The following is a 20,168-nucleotide window of genomic DNA, read 5'->3' as shown; positions in this document are numbered from 1 at the left end:
AATTTTGCTGATCAATGATGCTTCCGCTCATATAGAGAGGGATTAAAGAGTTCTGCCATGAAAAGATGTTTCCAACCGGTGAGGGATCAGATGCCACTACTACCATTGATCATAGCCTTTGAAGAACTTCCTGGTCTGGAAATCTGAGCAGAGAAACTGATAAAAATGAACATACATCAATCATCCTTCACAATGAAACATGGTGGACCACCACAATATCAAAAAACAAACATTTTTTGCAGAAGTACGAGGAGACCATGAAGGCAGCAGCAACGGCAGCAGCAGCTCCTGCAGAGACACTAACAACCAGAGGGAATAGATAAAAAATACAAATGAAAAAAAACATGACTGCACTAATTTGAAGTGTGTGTGACCCAGAAGGCTACTTTTAATGAACTCTGTAGCTGTAGTGTGCACAGTAGAGGTGGGATTTCGTGTGTGTGTGTGCGTGTGTGTGTGTGTGTGTGTGTGTGTATTTGGGGCAGGGGGTTGGAGTCCACCAAAACAGATGCATCATAGATCCATCCATTGTCTTCCACTTATTTTTGTTAAGGGGGGTGGAGCCTATCCCAGTGGCTACGGGCGAGAGGCGGGGTTCACCCTGGACAGGTCGCCAGTCCGTCACAGGACCAACACATAGAGACAGACAACCATTCACAATCACAGTCACACCCACGGTCAATTTAGAGTATCAATCAGCCTCGTCCTCTCTTGATGTCTTTGGACTGTGGGAGGAAGCTGGAGTACCAGAGAGAACCCACACAGGAACAGGGAGAACATGGAGACTCACACAGAAAGGTCCTGTGATGGAGCCGGGACTGGAACCAGGAACCTTCTTGCTGTGAGGCGACAGTGCTGACCACTGCACCACCGTGCTGCCATGCATCACAGATATTTTTTCATATCTCTGATCTCATGCAACACTTCTAAGGTCCCAGGAAACCAGCAGAGAGCGATGTTGTGCAAACAAATCTCCCTCATTGAGCCACGAAAGGCAGGAAAACCATCAGGAGTGAAACAGTGACCAACTTCAATCAGATCAGCCCTTTTTTTCCACTCCATTCCTGTCCTGTCCTGTCCTCCATCACCAGCTTTGCCCTCCATCGGTCCTGTCAATGCTCACATTGTTCTTTAATAATCGAAAATAATCTTAATAGCATCTGCCTTCGAGTGAGAGTCTCTGATCAAATGTTTTTTGTTGTTGTCATCAGATCTGCTTCTATGCTGTGTGACTCATCTTTGTTCAACCATTTATTTATGTAGTCATGCCATTAGCATTATCACAGTGGGAGAATGACATGGGAGTGCTTTAGTGTCTCAGACCAGGACTGACTGCTGCAACTCACCAATGCACATCATGATGTGATTGTTGTACCACTTCTGACCTTTAGGTGGTGCCATGTATCTTCCTGAATAAGTATTTGGGATGTACCCTTGTCTGCAGCCTGGGGGGTGGGGGCCTACATGTTCTAGTTTTGGCCTGAATCCTTAACGTCACTGTAACAAACCAGCCAATCACAAGGGCTCTGACATCCCCCGGCCCACCCAATCAAAGGACATTTAACTCATAGGAAGGCTTAAACCTTGAACATTACCCTAGCATCTAGCCCTAAGACTAGGGCACAAGATAGTGTGTGTGTGTGTGTGTGTGTGTGTGTGTGTGTGTGTGTGTGTGTGTGTGTGTGTGTGTGTGTGTGTGTGTGTGTGTGTGTTTGGGGCAGGGGGGTGGAGTCTGCCAAAACAGATGCATCACAGATGTATTTTCATATCTCATGATCTCATGTGTGTGTTCGTGATGGGGGGGGGGGGGTCACTTTCTATTTTATTAAATTTAAATTCTATTAAAACTAATATCCTTCTGGGTCATGACCCAGAAGGATAAAGAGCTACTGGTTTAGTCTATCAGACCTGGGCAGAGGCCTGGTGGGGGATTTAAGAATGTCCCAAGATGGTGAATTTAAAAAAGAAGGTGGGGTGGAGACGTCTAAATACTTTTGACGTATTGAGACCTCAACTTCCTCCACAGTTTTCAGTGGCTCAGTGGATTAGGTTGACCTTTGACACAAATACAGTACAGTGACAGTCTTGATGTGGTACAAGCAGAGCTCTGTTCCCCGCGAGCCGCGTTATCATGCCGATTTATGCCTCTCATTTATGCCCCTTGATAAGCGAGAAAAATCGAAGCACTGAAGAATCGGTGGTGGCTGTACAGGATGTTTTAGCAGACACGAGAGTGTGGCAGGTCATCAAGGTGCTGAGGAGGTGGGAGGTGTGCCGGTCTGGCCTCTGGTGATGTTCTCCTATAATGACACTAAAGCTGATCTTCAGGAGGCCAGAAGCGCACATTCTGACTCACATCATGAAGGTAACTCATTTTCAAATTTATAAATGTCTAACAAAAAGTATGAAAGAAATAATTTGTTAGTCTACCAGTAAAAACTATTCTTAAGAGATATTAAACACTTGATTTTCCTAAAGTAAGTGGGAAAGTTACCACAGGAAACCACCAGTACACCGGTTCAATAATTAATCAGTCCACAAGAGGCTGCTGTTGCCTTAGAAATAATTCAGAGAAAATTTTAATTACAGTATATGCTCACATGTGAATTGAGTAACATATCAAACATGAAGGTGTAGCAAGATTAATATCACATTTAAACTATTAAAGACTAGCAGTTAAGTCATCTACAATTCACCATAATTCACTGCTTATATATGGGTCACGCAAACATGCTGAAAAATGCAAAATTTGATTAAAAATATGTAAGAACACTGGGTTTTTGTCAGTATAGACAGAAAGCTGCACATTAGTAAGTTGTTGCTTCCAAAGTGAGACACACTTGACAAACATGAAAGCACTTGAAGTATGAAAAGTCCATATTTTACTGTAAAGATCCAACTCTGCATTTACTGAACATACATCATTAATATTTCAGAGCAATATGAGGCAAACATAAGTGAAGCTGCCTCGATGTTTAGATGTAATTTCTGCATATGTAACTGCAAATACTGAAGTTCTACGTGCCACCGTCACAGTGACCGTTGACCTCCCAGATCGAACTCCTGTGGAAAATTTGTAGAAATTTCCTCCAAGTGCTCCTGATATAACAATTTAGCCGGAATGAGACCGGTATCATGTACATTAGGGCCAACAGAGGCCTTGACCTTTGACCTGCAGCCTCAAAAATCATTTCAGTTCATCCATGAGTCCAAGTGGACATTTGTCCCAAATTTGAAGAGATTCCTTTAAAGCAGGCTTTCTAAGAGTGTGGTCCACTGGTGGTCCGCGAGCGACCCCCAGTGGTCCACGAGATGAAAAGACATCACGTTTTAAAATGTAAAATGTCAATCTTTGTTGTGAACAATGTGTCGTGTTATTGAATAAAGCACGTGAGTCCCACTGTACTTCGTAACGTGGAATGATATTTATTGTCGCTTGGCCCCGTCTGTCGGGTGCGCAAGTTGTCCACCTAGCCTGCTAACCGTCCTGTCAGTTACCGGCTCGCGCGCTGTCAGTTAAGGGCTCGCGCACAAGTGACGTCATAAATTCTAGAAAGATTTAGAAACCAGAACAAACAATCACATCAGACAATGGATCAGTGGCTTAGGACTGGGTCGTGGAAAAGAAAAGCAGAGGAAAATTCTGACTCGACAGGAGACGTTGTTGAACCCCAGGATGTTTATCCAGCGCCCGCGTCGTCATCGAAGCAGAACCCGCTGCCAACTCGTGAACGAGAAAAAAACCACCGCCAAGTTGAAACGGAGCTACCATAGCGACTACATACAGTTTGGGTTTTTTTGGACTGGCGACGAGGAGGACCCTAAACCACACTGTGTGTTGTGCTATGAAACGTTGGCTGACGAGTGTATGAAACCTGCAAAGTTGAAACGGCACATGGAAACTAAACATAGTTGGCATGTTGTTTTTGGGCTATTTTGAGGTAGGTGGTCCTTGAGTGTTGTTTTATGGGTTAAGTGGTCCTTGGTCTGAAAAAGTTTGAGAAACACTGCTTTAAAGGCATTCTTGAGATATTGTATTGCATTCACAAGAACAGGATGGACAACCCAAAGACACTGTGCCTCCAGCCCACCAAACTAAAACACATCCGCGCTGCCGCACCTCTGCATATGGCTATTAGCAGTACTTTAAGCAGCTTTGAAGGGAGAAATGTGTACAAAATTAATGCAACATTCAAACCAAGTTTTAATTTCAAATAATCCCCAAAACAAAACTAGTAGAGCCTCAGGAGGAGTGGGTTGTCCTCTGTGGAGCCTGTCCTGCTGCATCTACAGCTGCCCGCCTGCTCACTTCCTGAGTTCTTCTGTCCTACTTGTGTTCATATCTAGATGGAGCAAAGACACGTGGGGTTATTTGCCCCTGCTCCACTTCTATTTTCCAATGAAAAGAATGAACGCTCGAGGGCTTGTCCCCCCCGCACATTAATGAATATGTCTGTACATATGCCAGAATTAGCGTAAGGCTTGTGGTCATCGGTAGTCCCAGGCCAGGTGTTAAGTATGAGCACTTCCTGTTCAGCCTGGAGGTCAGGAGCTGGTCTGAGTCGACCCAGACCCTGAACCTTCCACTCACTGCTGATTTAAACAAAACAACTGTTGATGGTCCCCAGCATGCAGGCTCCCCATGGTCGGCCAACCAACCCAAACCTTCCAAGGTAAGAGGAGACTCCAGCTGATGGTTGGAGAGCCTTTAGTTAGCTGACAAATCCGCAGTCTGATTCATTTACATTTGGCAGCTTGGTCAGGATATTTCACATCTCTCTCAGGAATCTTTGGCAGCCGTGAGTCTCCTGTCACACATGTACCTCTGGACCCACCCGCTGGGGTTGACATCAAGACGCAGGAAGCCCTGCAACCACTCGCTTTTCTGTGCCCCCTCCACAAACTCATCCAGGGTGATCTGACCTGTCGTGCGATACAGACAACAAATGCTGGACCTGGTAGCGTTATTGATGACCAAATATTGATTGTCAACTTACCATCACCGTTCAAATCGACCTCTTTAAAGATGCGATCGCACACCTGCTCACCGGTGAGAGTCACTGTGCCAGTTTCATCAGTAACACAACCTCCCTTTATTTTGTAGATGATCTGGAAGATAAATCCAGCAATTAGACTGATCCCATTCAATTATTGTGACTTTAATGTGACAGAGGCAGAGTTTTTTTGAAAGGCTTGTGTTGTTTTTCAGGTGGGAGGAGGTGGGGGTCATCAGGGAGATTAGACCTCCTCCTCCCTGGTAGTGCAGTTTTGTGTGTCTTTTTTAATCATTATTTCATTTATCTCAGAGCCCCCCAGTGTGTTGCTCAGTGTGTTGGATTTTGTTTTCTTTGTTAAGCAAAATGACTCAGTCAAACAAAATTCCTTTCTCTTGGTTGATCATTCTATGTTTCTCTTCATTTCAACTGCGCTTGCTGAAGGTTTTCAGAACCACATCATTACAAGCTTCAAAAGCAAGAGAGCTCAGCACTAAAAAAGCTAATTATTGAATTAACACAGTCATTATCATGACGACATGTCTTGCCAACATTTTATTGAGCTCCCATTAAACACACAAACATTTAGATTAAACATTTTTAAAATGTTGGTAAAGGTACACCTGTAAATTGTATCATTTACCACGAGAACACAGTTAGGAGTTTTGTATTTTTTGAGTGGGAAGAATTAAAGTGGGAGGGCAAATTAGAGCTCAAACTACTGGGACACCAAAGCTTAGGTGAATTAATCGCTAAATGAAACTGTGAAAGAATGAGTTGAAGCTTCTTGGATTCAAATATCTTTGTAATGATGGGTTTCATCTCCACTCATCATTCTGCCTCACAGGCCAGTAGCAGGTTTGAATCACCTGGGATGAGACGGAAATCACCGGATGAAGAAATGGAAGCTGTGACTTAAGTGTGACAGCTGCACGTAACAGTGCGTATCAAACTCATGGAAAACAATTCAGTCATTTTATATATAAATATAAATATTTTTTTTCTTTTTCTGACAAATCAAAATCTCTGACTGGATCTAAAAAGACTGAAGTAAATGAAAATATCCTCATTTTGCAGCCAAAATTTACAGTAAGTGAAGGTTTCTAAGTAAACAATGGCGTACTGCTGGTTTGTAATGATTTGTTGTGTGTAGATTGAGACAGTTTCTGCTGTGGCAACACCAGCCCACAATCCCAGTGGAAGAGGTTTGGTTTGAGAATGAACCTGTGGGCCAGGTTTTATTCATTTTTCATTAATGGGCAGGTAGTTTATCCAGGAGGGGAAGGAGAATAACACATTTACTAATACTAGTTTAATTCTAGTCTCCAAACAAAGCTGTCATTCGTACCCTAACAATCTTCCTCAGTTCTTGTCTGTCAAGACGGCCGTTGTCGTCTCCATCAAAGACCTTGAACGACCACCTCAATTTATCTTCAAGTTTTCCACGAAGAACAAGATGCAGTGCAGCCACATACTCGATAAAATCCATGGTATTGTCCTGAAATCAGACACACGTGATGGTTTAGACCCCAAAATGCCAAACCTACCTATAATTAGAAAGAAAATTCTTCAAAAAAAAAATCTCTGAATACTGCTATCAGTCACTTGTAACATTAACCTGAGACTGCAACACGTAACAGCAACTTGTGAACTCACGTGATTCATGTCGAATGCTCGGAAGATGTTGTCCATATACTGTGATTCAGGCGTGCCGCTCTGTACTCCAAACATCCTCTTGAACTCGTGAAGGTACAAAGATCCACTCGGGCACTCCATAATGAAAGACTTGTAGAGGTCCTGAATGTTATCCAACTGCAGTTCTTCATCCTCAGATAAACCTTGACTTGGACTTTGGCTTTGACCCATGCTGTGTCTAACTTCTACTTACCCAGTGATACAAACAGCTACGACACCTTGATACTGAGAAATGTACATTTATGAAGATGTTTCAGTCGCCCCGCGTTGAATGGCCCCACTTTATCGCTGCCGTAGAAGGTCTCTGCCGCAGCTCAGAGGTTGTGAACTTAGTGGAGAGTAATAACTGATTCATGTGATCCCTGACCCCAACCACAAAACCTATTTTTAGACATTAGCAGGCTGAGTTTAAACCTGTAATCCCCATATCCACATGCTTTATCCCATCTTGAACTTTTGGTGACCAAAGGTTAGTAGTGTGTTTGAAAATATTACCTACTGGAAAAATAAAATGTACATGAGTGGCTTGAAGGATATATTTTACATTTACAGTACATAGATCAAAAGTGAGACCAGCAAATGACTCCATGTTGTACACTGGGGGCTACAGCTTTGTAATCTCCTTTTTTGCTGAATGTAGTAGCTGTGCTACCATCTAGATGGTTTGGGGAAATGTAGACTATCATGTATAATGATTATCTAGTTGTGACTGAGTTCTAGTACTAAAACCACTCACTTCAATTTTCGAATTATACTGCAAAAATCTGTATTTTCAAGCTAATGTCTCACAAAGCTATTAGCAATCTAACTTATAGCTAATGCAGCTGAGCTAACATTATGGGTTGCTTTCCATCGTTTTACCATCTGCTAAGATATTCCTGAGCCCCCTAAGTCGTCCTACTCCCCTCTGCAAAGGGGCTTTCTTAAGCGTTAAGATGCGTCATGAATAACTTATCTTTACCAGGATCTAATCTTAACTGGAAGGGTAAATTCTCAGAATTCATGAAAAGGCGCTCAGGGCGATGTCAGAAAAGAGATGTGCGATGTTTGGAACCGTGCTTTAAGACCTTGGTGTTTAAACCTTATCATGATCATGTACGACAGTGTTACACAATACAACACACCTCTGTTAGTTCAATATATAAATGCTATTATGGCAGAGTAACAGTGAATTAAATATATAGGGGAATACAAAAAAGTTGTAATTGGAGCTAACAAACAATAAATAATGCACGTTTAAAATGATTAATGACAAATGATGGATGGCTGTATGTTTATTTACTTTTTTTATTTTTATTTTACAGGGACACCACATCATGACAAGGGTTAATCAACAGGTAATTTGGATCTGCTGTCCGTGTACAATTAGATAAACAAAGGAACATCATAATTCATAAAAGTCAGTATGAGATACAACAGAGAGAGTAGAATACATAAAATAAAAACATTAGGTACAAGGCAATCAGTGGTAGAGACGTGTTTGAGCAGGCTTCAGTCAACGCTTGAGTTTTTTGTTGTTTTGATGAATTAAAAATCTTCAATGAGTTTCTGTGATTTGTGGGTAGGGAAATCCACTTCCCCACTACTTAAATCAAGCTCGTCGCTTGAGGAGGCTGCAATCACAGCTGGAAAAGGCCATGAATCCTCTCAAAGAAGGTTATGAATAATTTTAAAAATTAGGTGTGCGTCAGAATTAAAGAAATTATCAAATATATTTTTCAAGATGTAACAGTGAAAGTGGTTACTTGGCTTTTTATCTCATACTTTTAAACTGTGGAGTGTTTAAAGTGTGTGTGAGTCTCCATGTTCTCCCTGTTCCTGTGTGGGTTCTCTCTGGTACTCCAGCTTCCTCCCACAGTCCAAAGACATCAAGAGGGGACGAGGCTGATTGATACTCTAAATTGACCGTAGGTGTGACTGTGAGTGTGAATGGTTGTCTGTCTCTATGTGTTGGTCCTGTGATGGACTGGTGACCTGTCCAGGGTGAACCCTGCCTCTCGTCTGAAGGCTGCTGGGATAGGCTCCCGAGACTTAGAGTGCTATGATATTGAACTTTGCTGCATGCAAAATATGGCCACTTATGATTAAACTGTGTCTTTTACAGTATCTGAACACAAATGATGACATGTCCAAAATGAGAGTTGCATGTCAGCGTTTTGATAGACTCTAAAGTGTGGATCATTGTGTGGGAAAGGCCTAAAATCTGTGCTTCTTCTCTTCAGAAGTGTGCACTCTTTCTCCTCTGCTCCAGCACCCATCCAGCAGGATTAATGTCCAGCTTCAGCATGCTGAGCACCCAGGGGTCCTGCTGGGCTCCTTGAATGAACTCTTGCATATTAATGTGACCTACAGTACAAGCAAGTCAAAGCAGTGTTAATATTTTCTCTTTCCTCATGTACACGTGTTGGAAATGTGACATCAGACACGTAGAATTCTTACCATCTCCGTCACTATCAACAGCCAGCAGGATTCGATCCACGACCTCATTGACTGTAAGCTGTGAATCACCCATGTCCCCCTTTGTACCTTTCTTAATGCAATGGATGCTCTAGATAGAAAACAACAACAACAAAAACACATGTGCAGCACTTCTGGTTAATCATAACACAATAAATGGTGTAATACATTCCACCTTCTCTTTATTTCACAGTATCACAGTAAAGCATGTAATAATCCCACTGATCCACTGGAGGATACGTGCTGAAGGTGCAGTGCCAGTGTGTGTGTGTGTGTGTGTGTGTGTGTGTGTGAGAGTGTGTGTGGGGTGGGGTGGGGGGTCCATAAAAGGTCTGGACAAGAAATAAACATTTGCTCCCGCCTTCGCTGTTGTTGTCTATTGATTGTTTGTTGTTGGTTAGGTTAGCTTTAGATTTAGATTAGATGATTATTTTTTTCAATTAAAGAGCAAATATAACACAAAGAAAAGAGGAGAAAAACTGTTAAATATTGTATGTTGTATTTTATAACTATAAATAATACACAGTAGTCTGTAATCCATCACCAAGAAGGCACTTAACATGAACTTACATGGATAATGGACTTCAGTTCACTCCTGTCCACGTAGCCGTTGCCGTCTTTGTCGTACACCTTGAATGACCAGCGCAGTTTATGCTCCAGATCTCCCCGAAAAACAAGGTTCAGCGCTGCCACAAACTCCAGGAAATCAATCGTGTTGTCCTGAAAACAGGTTTGATGAAAGCAATCAGGCAAATGTTTTGTTGTTGTTGTTGTTTTATTTTATTTTTTAACATACAACAATTGCAAGGCCTTTAAACGTTAACACTCACCCCGTTTCGGTCAAAAGCCCGAAACATATTCTCTGCATAATCAGATACTTCGCCTGTAGGGTCTACTCCAAAGAAACGCTTGAACTCGTGCAGGAAAAGTAGTCCACTTGGGCACTCCATGACAAACTTTTTATACATGTCCTGAAGTGCTTTGACATCAATCTCCTCCGTGTTCTCTGTCTGCTGTGTCTGTCCCATGGCTGGTTTGTAAGTTAGCGTTTCATAGTCCTACGGTGCTCTGCATCAGCTCCGCGATAGGGTGGCCAAACCTGCATTGGGCATCTTGTAAGGTTGTGGAATCTCAAATCTACAGTTTACGTATGAGCCAGGTGATTAGTGATGCCTTGGGATTACTGCCGGATTACGTTGGAGGGGTTTCCTCTTGGCTTTCAGTGGAGGTTTAGGGCAAACTCCTGTGTGGGAGTGGCAGACACAATTAGGACATGGTATATGTATATATATATATAGGCAGGCTATATTGGAGACAGGCATGCCCAGGACTGAGTATGACTTGAATGTGATGTAATTCTGCATGAATGTTACTGTGGTTATGAAAAAGCACATTTTACCTTGAAGTTGCAAGAGAACTAGCAGATGTACAGCGACAGCATTCAACTGTGGTCGAGATTCTGCTGTTGTCCTTGTCAGTTTATTCAAACGTAACTTAAAACATAGCAAAGGGCAGCATGGCTCAGAGGTAGAGTGGCCTTCTCACAACTGAAGGGTCACTGGTTCGATCCTCACCTCCCCCAGTGACCGTGTCCAAGTGTCCTTGAGCAAAATACTGAACTCCTGATGGCTCTGTGACGGACTGGTGAACTCCACATTTTGCCCAATGCCAGCCAGGATAGGCTCCAGCCCCCCCACTACCTGTAGAAGATGGATGGATGAATGCTCTGTAGAGCTGCTTGCTGGGTGGTGATAACCCACTGCATGCAACCACTTCCACATTACAGATAATCATCTAAGGCAGGGGTAGGGAACCATGTGCCATGGAGGGCCGTGTGTATGCAGGTTTTCCTTCCAACCAAACACTTTAACAGTTGATTCCACCGATCAACACTCTTCTATGGCTGAAGGTGTGCCAATCAGTGGAATCAGCTGTTAAAGTGTTTGGTTGGAAGGAAAACCTGCATACACACGGCCCTCCATGGCACATGGTTGCCCACCCCTGATCTAAGGAGTGTTGGAAAAAGGAGTTTTTTCTGACGAGCGAAAGAAAATTCACTATGATGACATTTTCTGGGAGTCCTCCTTACAGGTAAGCTTAAATAATGGTAGAGTGGGCAAGCGGACTGGTAAGAGGATTATACAGTAGCTTTCTTAAGCAGAGGGGAAAATTGGAAAAGTTAACAGAGGGACAAACTCTTGCCAAAGTTGTCTGGTGGGGCAAAAACAAAAAGCCCATTACACTTAATACAAGGTAGAATTCCACGAGCAGTCGCACCTCTGCTTGATAAACTGGTTTGTGGATTATGATGGCTGTTTAAGATCTGACAGTCTTCATTCGTGTTTACTGGACTAGTTGATCATTCAATCAATGACAAGCTTAAAGTGCTTGAAAGCACAGGATGTTAAGAAAATGGAAAAAACAACAATGTTAATTTGTCTGGTATCAAATATGAATATATAATCATGTATTTTCTACCATTCGAACAGCTTTGACAGTCAAAATAAAGATGCAAAAGATGAACTTCGGTTTCACTCTGGAGCAAAAAAAAAGAAGAAGACACGATTCCTTCTTTTCTGTGATTGCACCGACCACATGACTAACATGGGTGTATTATCGCACTAAAGCAGTCTCAGCATTGTTTTTCTGTTCAGATAAAAGGAGGCTAAGAGCTTAAGACGCTCTAAGTCATGCAAGTTTGGAATTGGTGTATCAATCTCTTTTAATCAGATTGCACTCCCGATGCGGACAGGCCAGGGAGACAAATCCTGTCGGAGGCATGGAGGGAGGCGTTCACCCAGGAGACAAAACTAACGCCAGTGTCCTATAAATGTTCTAGCACAGGAGTTCTTAGATTGTTACCGCACAGTTTTACTAAATTTTCTTTTCTTAAGGTCACAACCACAAATGTCCTTACTTTATGACGCGTGCATTCAGCCCAGCACAGACTGTGCAGAGTTTATGAGAAGACAAGACTGGAAAACTGGAAATGAAGAGATCTGTCAGAATAGGGAGATAAACTAGTATTTTATATTTACAGTAGGATTTTCAGGAATAACAGCCTCCAGCTGCTCAGTATGAAACACTATCGCTCAGTTTTACAGCTCTCTGGTGTGTCTGTTCCCCCGCAAATGTGCCCATTTTCTGTGACTTCATGTTCACGAAAGGTTAAATACAACCGCTGTTGATTTCTCGCTGAATTAAACGATTTAAATGTTTGTTTATGATGCGATTCCTTTGCTGCTGATGTCTGACTGGTTAGTCAACAGTGTGTTAATAGTGTGATCCACACTGAAATCCCCGAGAGGTACTTAGACTAATCACAAGACAGGAAGTCGCCATTGCAGATGGATGCTTGGAACAGCATGTCGTGAAAAGCGCTGTGACTGCCTCATGGTGTATTCCTGAGCACTACATTTACAAGAGGAATCCTGGTTTTTGATTGCTCTGTTATTCATTGACAGCATGCCAGGCAGTCAGCCTGCTGCATAGACACAACAGCTCTGACTGCGCTACAGTTGTACTAGTCCGCGCATCAAAACCTTGCTTATGTAAAGAACTCATTTCCTCCCTCAGGATGATTGACAGGTTCCATTCAAGGGTGCTATTCCTGCTGAGAGACCAGAACCGACTAAGTTTCAGATTTCTGTCAGGAGGAGAGTGAGAGTGTGAGGCTGAGGGTCGCATCCTCGTCACATACACGATGGCCTGGTTCCCCTGCGGCAGAGTTCTCTCTCTTTCTTTGTCTACTTAGGACACTGTCTTGCACTCAGGTGGTGATGAGAGGTGAGAATATTCGCTCGCTGCGTCTGCGTTTTCAGCAGTTTCCTTCTTTGAACCAAAAGACAAAAGGCATCAAAATGAGCTGGAAGCTAGTGAAGCCGTTGAGGAGGTCACGGGGATTCACGGTGAGGGTACAGTACTCTGAGGACATGGGCTGTATTTCCGCTTACTGTCTGCTTACAGGGGGGATCAGGACCATGGAAGGATGGGGAGGTATGGTGGAGGTCTCAAGATGGAGGTCTGTACTCATTGCCAAGGCCTGGTGGTGTGACTTGAACTGTGTCTGTGCTCAAAGTGAGGACCAGGATTGCAGCAGCGTTTGGTTGAACTCTCTTCTTCATCAGATTTCCCTTCTGTCCGATGATCCGATCAGCCGACCTCCATTACAGGTTCCAACTCCTCTTGTCCTACTCACTGACGGGTGGTCTCACTCGTCTCTGGGCATGGACAACAGAAGTAGCTTGACCTGGTGCAGCTGGTTTGACCTCACATCATCACCTTCACTGTCTACTACATCAGGTTTGCTTATTACCCCAAAAGGGTTTTCTATGCACACTGATACCCCACTGGCATCATATTCTACCCCTCTGTCATATTCACTCGCTCATCATCTTTCTGTGGCAGTGACTTTGATGGAGAAAGGACAGGAGTGGCGGTCACAGTGCTTTTTGACAGAACTTCCCATTCAAAAGCATTCATTGTGCTAAGCTATCTAGCAGTGTCTGTGGGGACGATGGCAAAGAAACACATAATTCAAGAAGTTTGCGCGTTCCTTTGCCAGATGTAGATGAAATCAGCGACATAATAGAGTGTTATAACCCCTATCAACGTACGTATACTCCTGCTCAATATGTGTTGAACATTTGTTTTGTTGCTATTCAGTCCTAATTTAGAACAGTCACCTCTCACAGTTGCTTCTCCTCCCACTCTCAGTCTGGCAGAAGATTTGCACTGAAATGTGTTCCTTTGGCAACCATTTATCCTGATGAAACTTGAAGTACTTATGCCAAAACAAGGCTGCGAGCTAGCAGGTCTTTATTGTCAGCTTCATGGCTCATCCAGGCGCGTTGGTCTGTCACTGACCCTGCGGCTCAAAGGAATTAAAACTAGGGACACCAAATACTTCTTGTCCTATTAAATTTTAAACCTGACCAACCCTTCACGCCGACCCCAGGATGATGTACTTCACCTAAAATATAAAGCATTTATTTTCCCTTTAGCTGAGTTTTACGGGCTAAAGTGAAAATGGTTCTCTTAAACTAATTAACTGAAACTTTGGCATGAGACTGGAGGTCAGGAATCACTTCAGGTCTGCTAATGAGTTTGGCAAGTGAACCTGTATGAATAAACTGAGGTCAGGTCATTAATCCCAATCTCATTTGAAGAGTTATTTATGGCTTCCCACCATTCTGATGGCGCTGATTAATCCTGTGCTAACACAGAAAAGATAATTAGTCCAAAATTTGGACAACAATGGTATTTTGACTTTTTAGATTTAAATTAATTTATTGATATTCTTTAAAATGTAACAGCTACATTTACTTGAACAAATTAAAACCCTTCCTCTCCAAAAATATGGTAGAAATCAGGATGAACCACATGCGGACTTAAATAGGATCCAGGTCGATCACAGGTTGGACCTTGAAATAGCAGGTTGATTGTGTTTCTCTAAGGGGATTAATTTGCAAGGGATTATGTTTTCTTTCTTTTTTTTTTTAATTTTCTGTATTGATGTTGAATTTTTTTTTTAAAAAGTCTGAAAAAAAAACCACATAGAAAGAAAAAAAACGATTGCAATGCAACTTTAATGTAACATAGCACACCGATGCATGGATACTGTAGTTCCACAGTGTTCTGACTGAATAAAACCCAGAGTTTAGGAATTGCAGGATACCAATTCAAAACTGAAGGTAGCACAATGATCAAAATCATACAGATGATTACAAACAAATAAGAAAAATACAGCATTAATGGAAGTGAACCGGTTTTTGGTCTTAAATAAATGTAATTCTTATCTTAAAAAAAGAAGAAGATTTGATATGCAAAAGAAAAGAGAGGTTGAAATCTTCAGGTGAGGAAGATGGGGTCATTGTCAATTATGATTAACCAGGAGGAGTCAAACAAGCCTAATGAGATTAGAGGAGGGATATTCCTCACCGGGGCCTGACCTCCGGGCTGCTCCCACAGCAACTCTATGCTCTGTCCACTGGGGGGCACTAGAAAGTCACTAAATATTCTTGCATTTAAATAGTTCGGCAGTAGACAACACAGCAGCGCTGAGTTGAACTGGCTTTCTTCCTTTTGGAGGACGCGTACGAAGCATGCAAAACAAATCATGATGACACAGAGCAACAACAATAAATCTATGAATAAATAAACAATTTTGAAATGTGATTCAGACAAGCCAAACTTCATGGATGTTGATCAATTATACTAAAAACATGTATTTTGAAGTTACTTTCAATATGTAATACTCCACGACTATATATAATTATTTTTAAAAGTATGCATAAGATTTATTACAAAAAATCTTTAAAAAAATACAAAACCAAAAAGACAAACCCCTATCAAATACGTCACAAAAAGAATGCTTTCAGAAGTTTTCACTGAAAATCAAAAAGTCACGTCATTCAGACTCAGAACAGCCATTTGTTCTGATATCAAGGCGCTGGTGAACGTCTCTGTACCCCTGGATATGAACGTCCACTAGGTGGCGATAAAAGCTCACAGCAAAGCTCTGTAGCCTCCATGGCTTGTTTATAATTGCTTGTGGCTTGCACGGTGTTACCTCCTCCATCTGTTACCTTCTGTCAGTGGATGGAGGCTCTATTTTTTTTTCCTTCCACAGTCTGTGGATGTCAACCAAGCTATAATTTTTAAAACAAGTAAGCCCTCAATATGTTGTGTGGAGCGATCTCATCATTTCCTATGAAATCTGAGCTCGCCTCAAAAAAATAGAAGCCAACTACAGCACACACTTGGAACACTGTATTCCCACCAATTATACAATTTCCTCTGGCGTTTGAGTGACTTGATTGTCAGAGGAGTTTATGACTAAAACCAGAAGCAGAGATAATCCTTCCTCATTGAATTGATGAGGTCATTGAATATGACCTCACCCATTATCTGGAGGGATGCTGCTCTGTAACTATGTGTCATCCGGCCACCTCAGCTTCACCTCCAGCATCTGACTGATATCTTCGTTTGTGGAGGAAAGGTCTTACCAAGACTATTTGTTTTCTTTTACTTCAAGGAGAATTGAGGGGAAGGTTGAAAAATGGCCATTGCTGTTTTGGGGGGTTTTCATTTGTCGATTTTAAGAGGCAGTTTATATAAAGCTTATATCCTGTATACAGCGTGAGAGCCGACAAGGACAGAATGGAAGCATTATTTTCAGTCCTTCTCGCACCAAATATATCCTGAATACATTGATTTCTGACAGCCTCTCATTCCTTCACCCACATTCAACAACACAACATGCTTGCGTGTGTTAAGGTTTGTCAGCATAGAGAAGAGAGAACATTCAGAGTGTGTGTGTGTGTGTGTGTGTGTGTGTGTGTGGTTGGGTGATCAACACAGAAACCAAGCAATACCAACACAACCAGTAAACATAGAACTACATTAAAATAGTCAGTCAGTGAAGGGCAGAAGGGTGAAGGAAATGGTGGAGGACTTTTCTGACCCGTGTCTCTCTTTGAAGCGGAGGTCAAAATGGTGCTTCACATGACGTTGTCATCAACATTGATAGATAATTTTCCCAATGATTGATCAAGGAAATTTCGTTAAATGCTCTTCTTGGCATTCGTGTCATCATGGAGGGTGAAACAAGGCATTTATGGACAAAGAGGCGAACATGAAGGTGTCACAGCTAAAGGAGTCGTTTTTTTCTTTTCCAGTATTTCATCTTCAGCCTGCTTTTTGAAAAGCATGGCGCATGTTGCTGTGATGAGGGCAGCAACACTTCGGTAAATAAATCAATTTTACCTCTGGTACTGGAACAATGACAATGACCTGATTGTACCGTAATCATAGCGTGCATGTTGAGTGGTTACACCCCCAAAAAAAAAAAACAACAAAAAACTGACTAACGTCAGACCCAGCGGACCTGCCAAAGGGTCTCTAAACCTGGGCTTGCAAGTTCCTCATAAAGTGGAATGAGAGGGACAATTATCCAGCAATGTACTGGAGAAACCAGTTGCAGACACGTGCATTCCTGGGTAATTATTGCCGGTGGACAAGTAGCTCTGCTGAATACCTCATTGTTGCAGTGACAAAAGGTAAACAACCACTTGTCACTGTGGGAATTATGAAGGCTTGTCTGTGAGTATCACTTCACTCTTCACTGAGTTGCGCTTTGGTGTCTTTGGACATAACTGCGACTGTCGCATGTAATTTTTTTTCAACATTCCCTTCAAAAACATGCCTGCTCGAACGATTCAATAACAAGCCTGAAGTCCAAGTTTGAACGCCATCAGTTTCTGCCATCAGTCGCTGGTTTGCTGATGAGTACGTTTCTCCTCCAGTAGTAAATAAAAGTGTCTGTAAGTGCAGTATTGTTCCTGCTGGTTCACTGCGGGATACAGATGACGTACACACCATTATACCTGTTAAGCAGAGAGTGATAATCTGGAGTGAGGCACACAGCTCTGCCCAGACAGGTGAACAGAAATCATGGTTATTATAGTTGTTGTTGATGATGATGATGATGATGAGAGAGTAAAACAAAACATGTTGTTCAAGCTGGCTGAAAACACAACACATGACCTTATTCATGGGTCAGAAATTTAGGACAAAAAGCACGATAAAACACCCTTTAATTATAAATATTGGTGTATTCTTATGGGATCGATGTAAATCGTCACTCATCAATCCAGTGAAGAAAAAAAAAGATCGAGGTTGTTCCAGTGTTTCCTGGAACTTGCTTCTCTCCTTGGAACACTCTGTGGTCAGCACTAAGTTTGATGACAGAATAATAGCACGGAGGGTAGGAGGATATATTGATTTTTAATTTCTCTCAGCAAAGTACTCTGTCAACATATGGTCCTACTGCTTCCTTGTTCTTTTCTTAGTGACACACACCCACGCACACCACACACACACACACACACACACACACACACACACACCATACACACACACACACACACACACACACTCCAAGCTGGAGTATCTCAAGGACAGGGCAGATGAATTTTCTTGATAGTTTCTCTACAGAAGTCTCTTGGTCTCTCTCCATTCTATCAAGCCTCCATTTCTCACAGGCAATGACCAGCAGTCAAAATGGCTGAAATTGAACAGCGCTACACTTTCATGGTCACTTCTCCTTAGAAAGACAACTTGAAATAACATTTCTTACCTTACGCTGCTGAGAAAAAAAAAAAAAAGAGTTCATGTTTGACTGCTGAGTTATTAAAAACGCAGAGTAAAACGTATACACCTGTCAAGACTTAATAATGTCACGTCAGCCTTTACTTTCGGTCGGCTCTGCGCTGTATGATTTAAATCCATATCCCAATAAGAATAAATGTCCCGATACAGCACATTTCTGCAAATTCAATGAATAAATTATTGATATTGAATGACCAAATATAATCTTGAATTACATTTGCAGCTAATGAAAGATATGTTTCCTTTTAACTTTTGGGCACATTTTCCACCCAACATGAAATGAACTTTATGTGTTGATGCGTACAAAGAAAACGCTTTCAGTCCATAGATTAGAACACAGGAAAAAAAGAATGTAAATATAACCACAGCAAACGTGCCATGAGCAAAGTGTTTGGGCATTTAACATCTAACACATTTCACGTACACTTCTTATCTGTCTAGATCAGGACTGTCTTCCTCCATCTTTGTCATTCTTTATCATTTGGTGTTTTATTGTGCAACATCTGAGAAGCGTTAAAAGTTGTTTCAGTCCGCTGCAGGCACCGGTCGCAGCAACAGCGGCATTCTTTGTAAAGTACAAAGTAATAAAGTTACTAGTTTTCTGGTCCTTGGACTTTTTAAAACCAAAGACTGCGAAAATCCTCTTTTATGTATGAGCGTAACTTAACTCCTGCAGGTATGCAAAAAAACTGGAGTAAAGCGCTGATTCCTGAGGTAAACGCTGGAGTGTAATATCAAACCGTAGCACGTGCCCGAGTGTCTGAGAGAAACTCTGACGGTAGCAGAGACTCAGTGGGGTCTCAGCAGTCACTAAGTTCCCTCCTCATGGAAGAACAACTCAAAGATGCCTGTCTCTATGTCAGGAAGATACTTTCAATTAAAATCAACAACCGCATAAAAACAACTGCTGGAGGGAAAGGAAGAGTCGTCATGTCGCCTATAATGGAAAATTCCACCAAGGACAAACAACAAGTAGAGGACAGACATCTCAGTTATCTCAGTTTTAACAGCTGTCTAATTACATATGACTGTGTCCTCTTTATTTTTAGCTAAAGAAAGGATTTGTTTGACCTTTGACCCCTGTCTTGTTTGTCTCACTGCATGTGCTGAACCGTAATGGTGCTCCTGGTCAGTTGCCTCTGACTCTGCACTGACCCCCTTCCATAGAGGCTTCTAATAAAACTCACAGCCTCACAATTTATTTCCATCATACACTCACATAAATTGGTGCTTGTTTCCACTTCCATATAATCTTTAAATCTAGGCAGATAAGTGGGAAATGCAATACCTGGTATATTTTAACCTTGACGCGTTTCTTCCTGGCCTTGGTACTGAAAAGTGTGTAGCATCTGCAGTTACATGAACGTGACTGAAAAGAGTTCATGCTTCTCTGTGAATTCTCACAATTTCAATGTGTCCTAAATGTCAGAGTTGCTGACAGTCAACTGCAACAACTCTCTCAAAGATGACCAGTGTATCAGCGGGGCAAGGTCAGAGAATTATTTTTGCAGTTCAATGGAAAATCCCGTTTAATTGCTACAACAAAAGATGGCCTCACTGTAACATCCTTGCCTTCCATCCATTTTATTATTAGGATTTTTCGAATACTCTCTTTGAGGACCTGAATAGTTGGTGCCACAAGTGCAGCAGTTGAGTGTTTTTGTTTGCTATTGGCTGCTAATCTTTCCTCGAACTGGCAGGGGGCCCGTCAGTTATTCTGCAGCTTCTATAGACGGGACTAACCCGAACCCTAACCCCAAATCCTTCAGATCGTTAATATAACTTCATAACTATAACATAACAATTCTGGAGATTTTTCTTTCGAAAATCTCACCATGGACTTTACAGGTC

General features: G+C 42.0%; 2 protein-coding genes across 2 annotated transcripts; both read right to left on the bottom strand.

Moving 5' to 3' along the window:
- Positions 1–4,643: 4,643 nt before the first annotated feature.
- On the bottom strand, positions 4,644–7,012 carry LOC147269081 (guanylyl cyclase-activating protein 2-like). Its single transcript, XM_086179393.1, has 4 exons — positions 6,651–7,012; positions 6,343–6,492; positions 4,998–5,109; positions 4,644–4,923 (listed from the first exon to the last, which is right to left on the bottom strand). Exons 1-4 carry the CDS (start codon positions 6,858–6,860, stop codon positions 4,781–4,783), a joined length of 615 nt encoding a protein of 204 aa, XP_086035519.1. The 5' UTR covers positions 6,861–7,012; the 3' UTR covers positions 4,644–4,780.
- Positions 7,013–7,857: 845 nt separating this feature from the next.
- On the bottom strand, positions 7,858–10,275 carry LOC147269080 (guanylyl cyclase-activating protein 2-like). Its single transcript, XM_086179379.1, has 4 exons — positions 9,977–10,275; positions 9,717–9,866; positions 9,129–9,237; positions 7,858–9,035 (listed from the first exon to the last, which is right to left on the bottom strand). The coding sequence occupies exons 1-4, from the start codon at positions 10,172–10,174 to the stop codon at positions 8,908–8,910; spliced, it is 585 nt and encodes a 194-aa protein (XP_086035505.1). The 5' UTR covers positions 10,175–10,275; the 3' UTR covers positions 7,858–8,907.
- Positions 10,276–20,168: the final 9,893 nt, after the last annotated feature.

This window comes from Aulostomus chinensis, chromosome 2 (genome assembly GCF_037954235.1).
Source record: "Aulostomus chinensis isolate RoL2024-O1b breed Wild chromosome 2, RoL_Achi_v1.0, whole genome shotgun sequence".
NCBI classification, from domain to species: Eukaryota; Metazoa; Chordata; class Actinopteri; order Syngnathiformes; family Aulostomidae; genus Aulostomus; species Aulostomus chinensis.
This window is presented reverse-complemented; position numbering and strand designations above follow the sequence as displayed.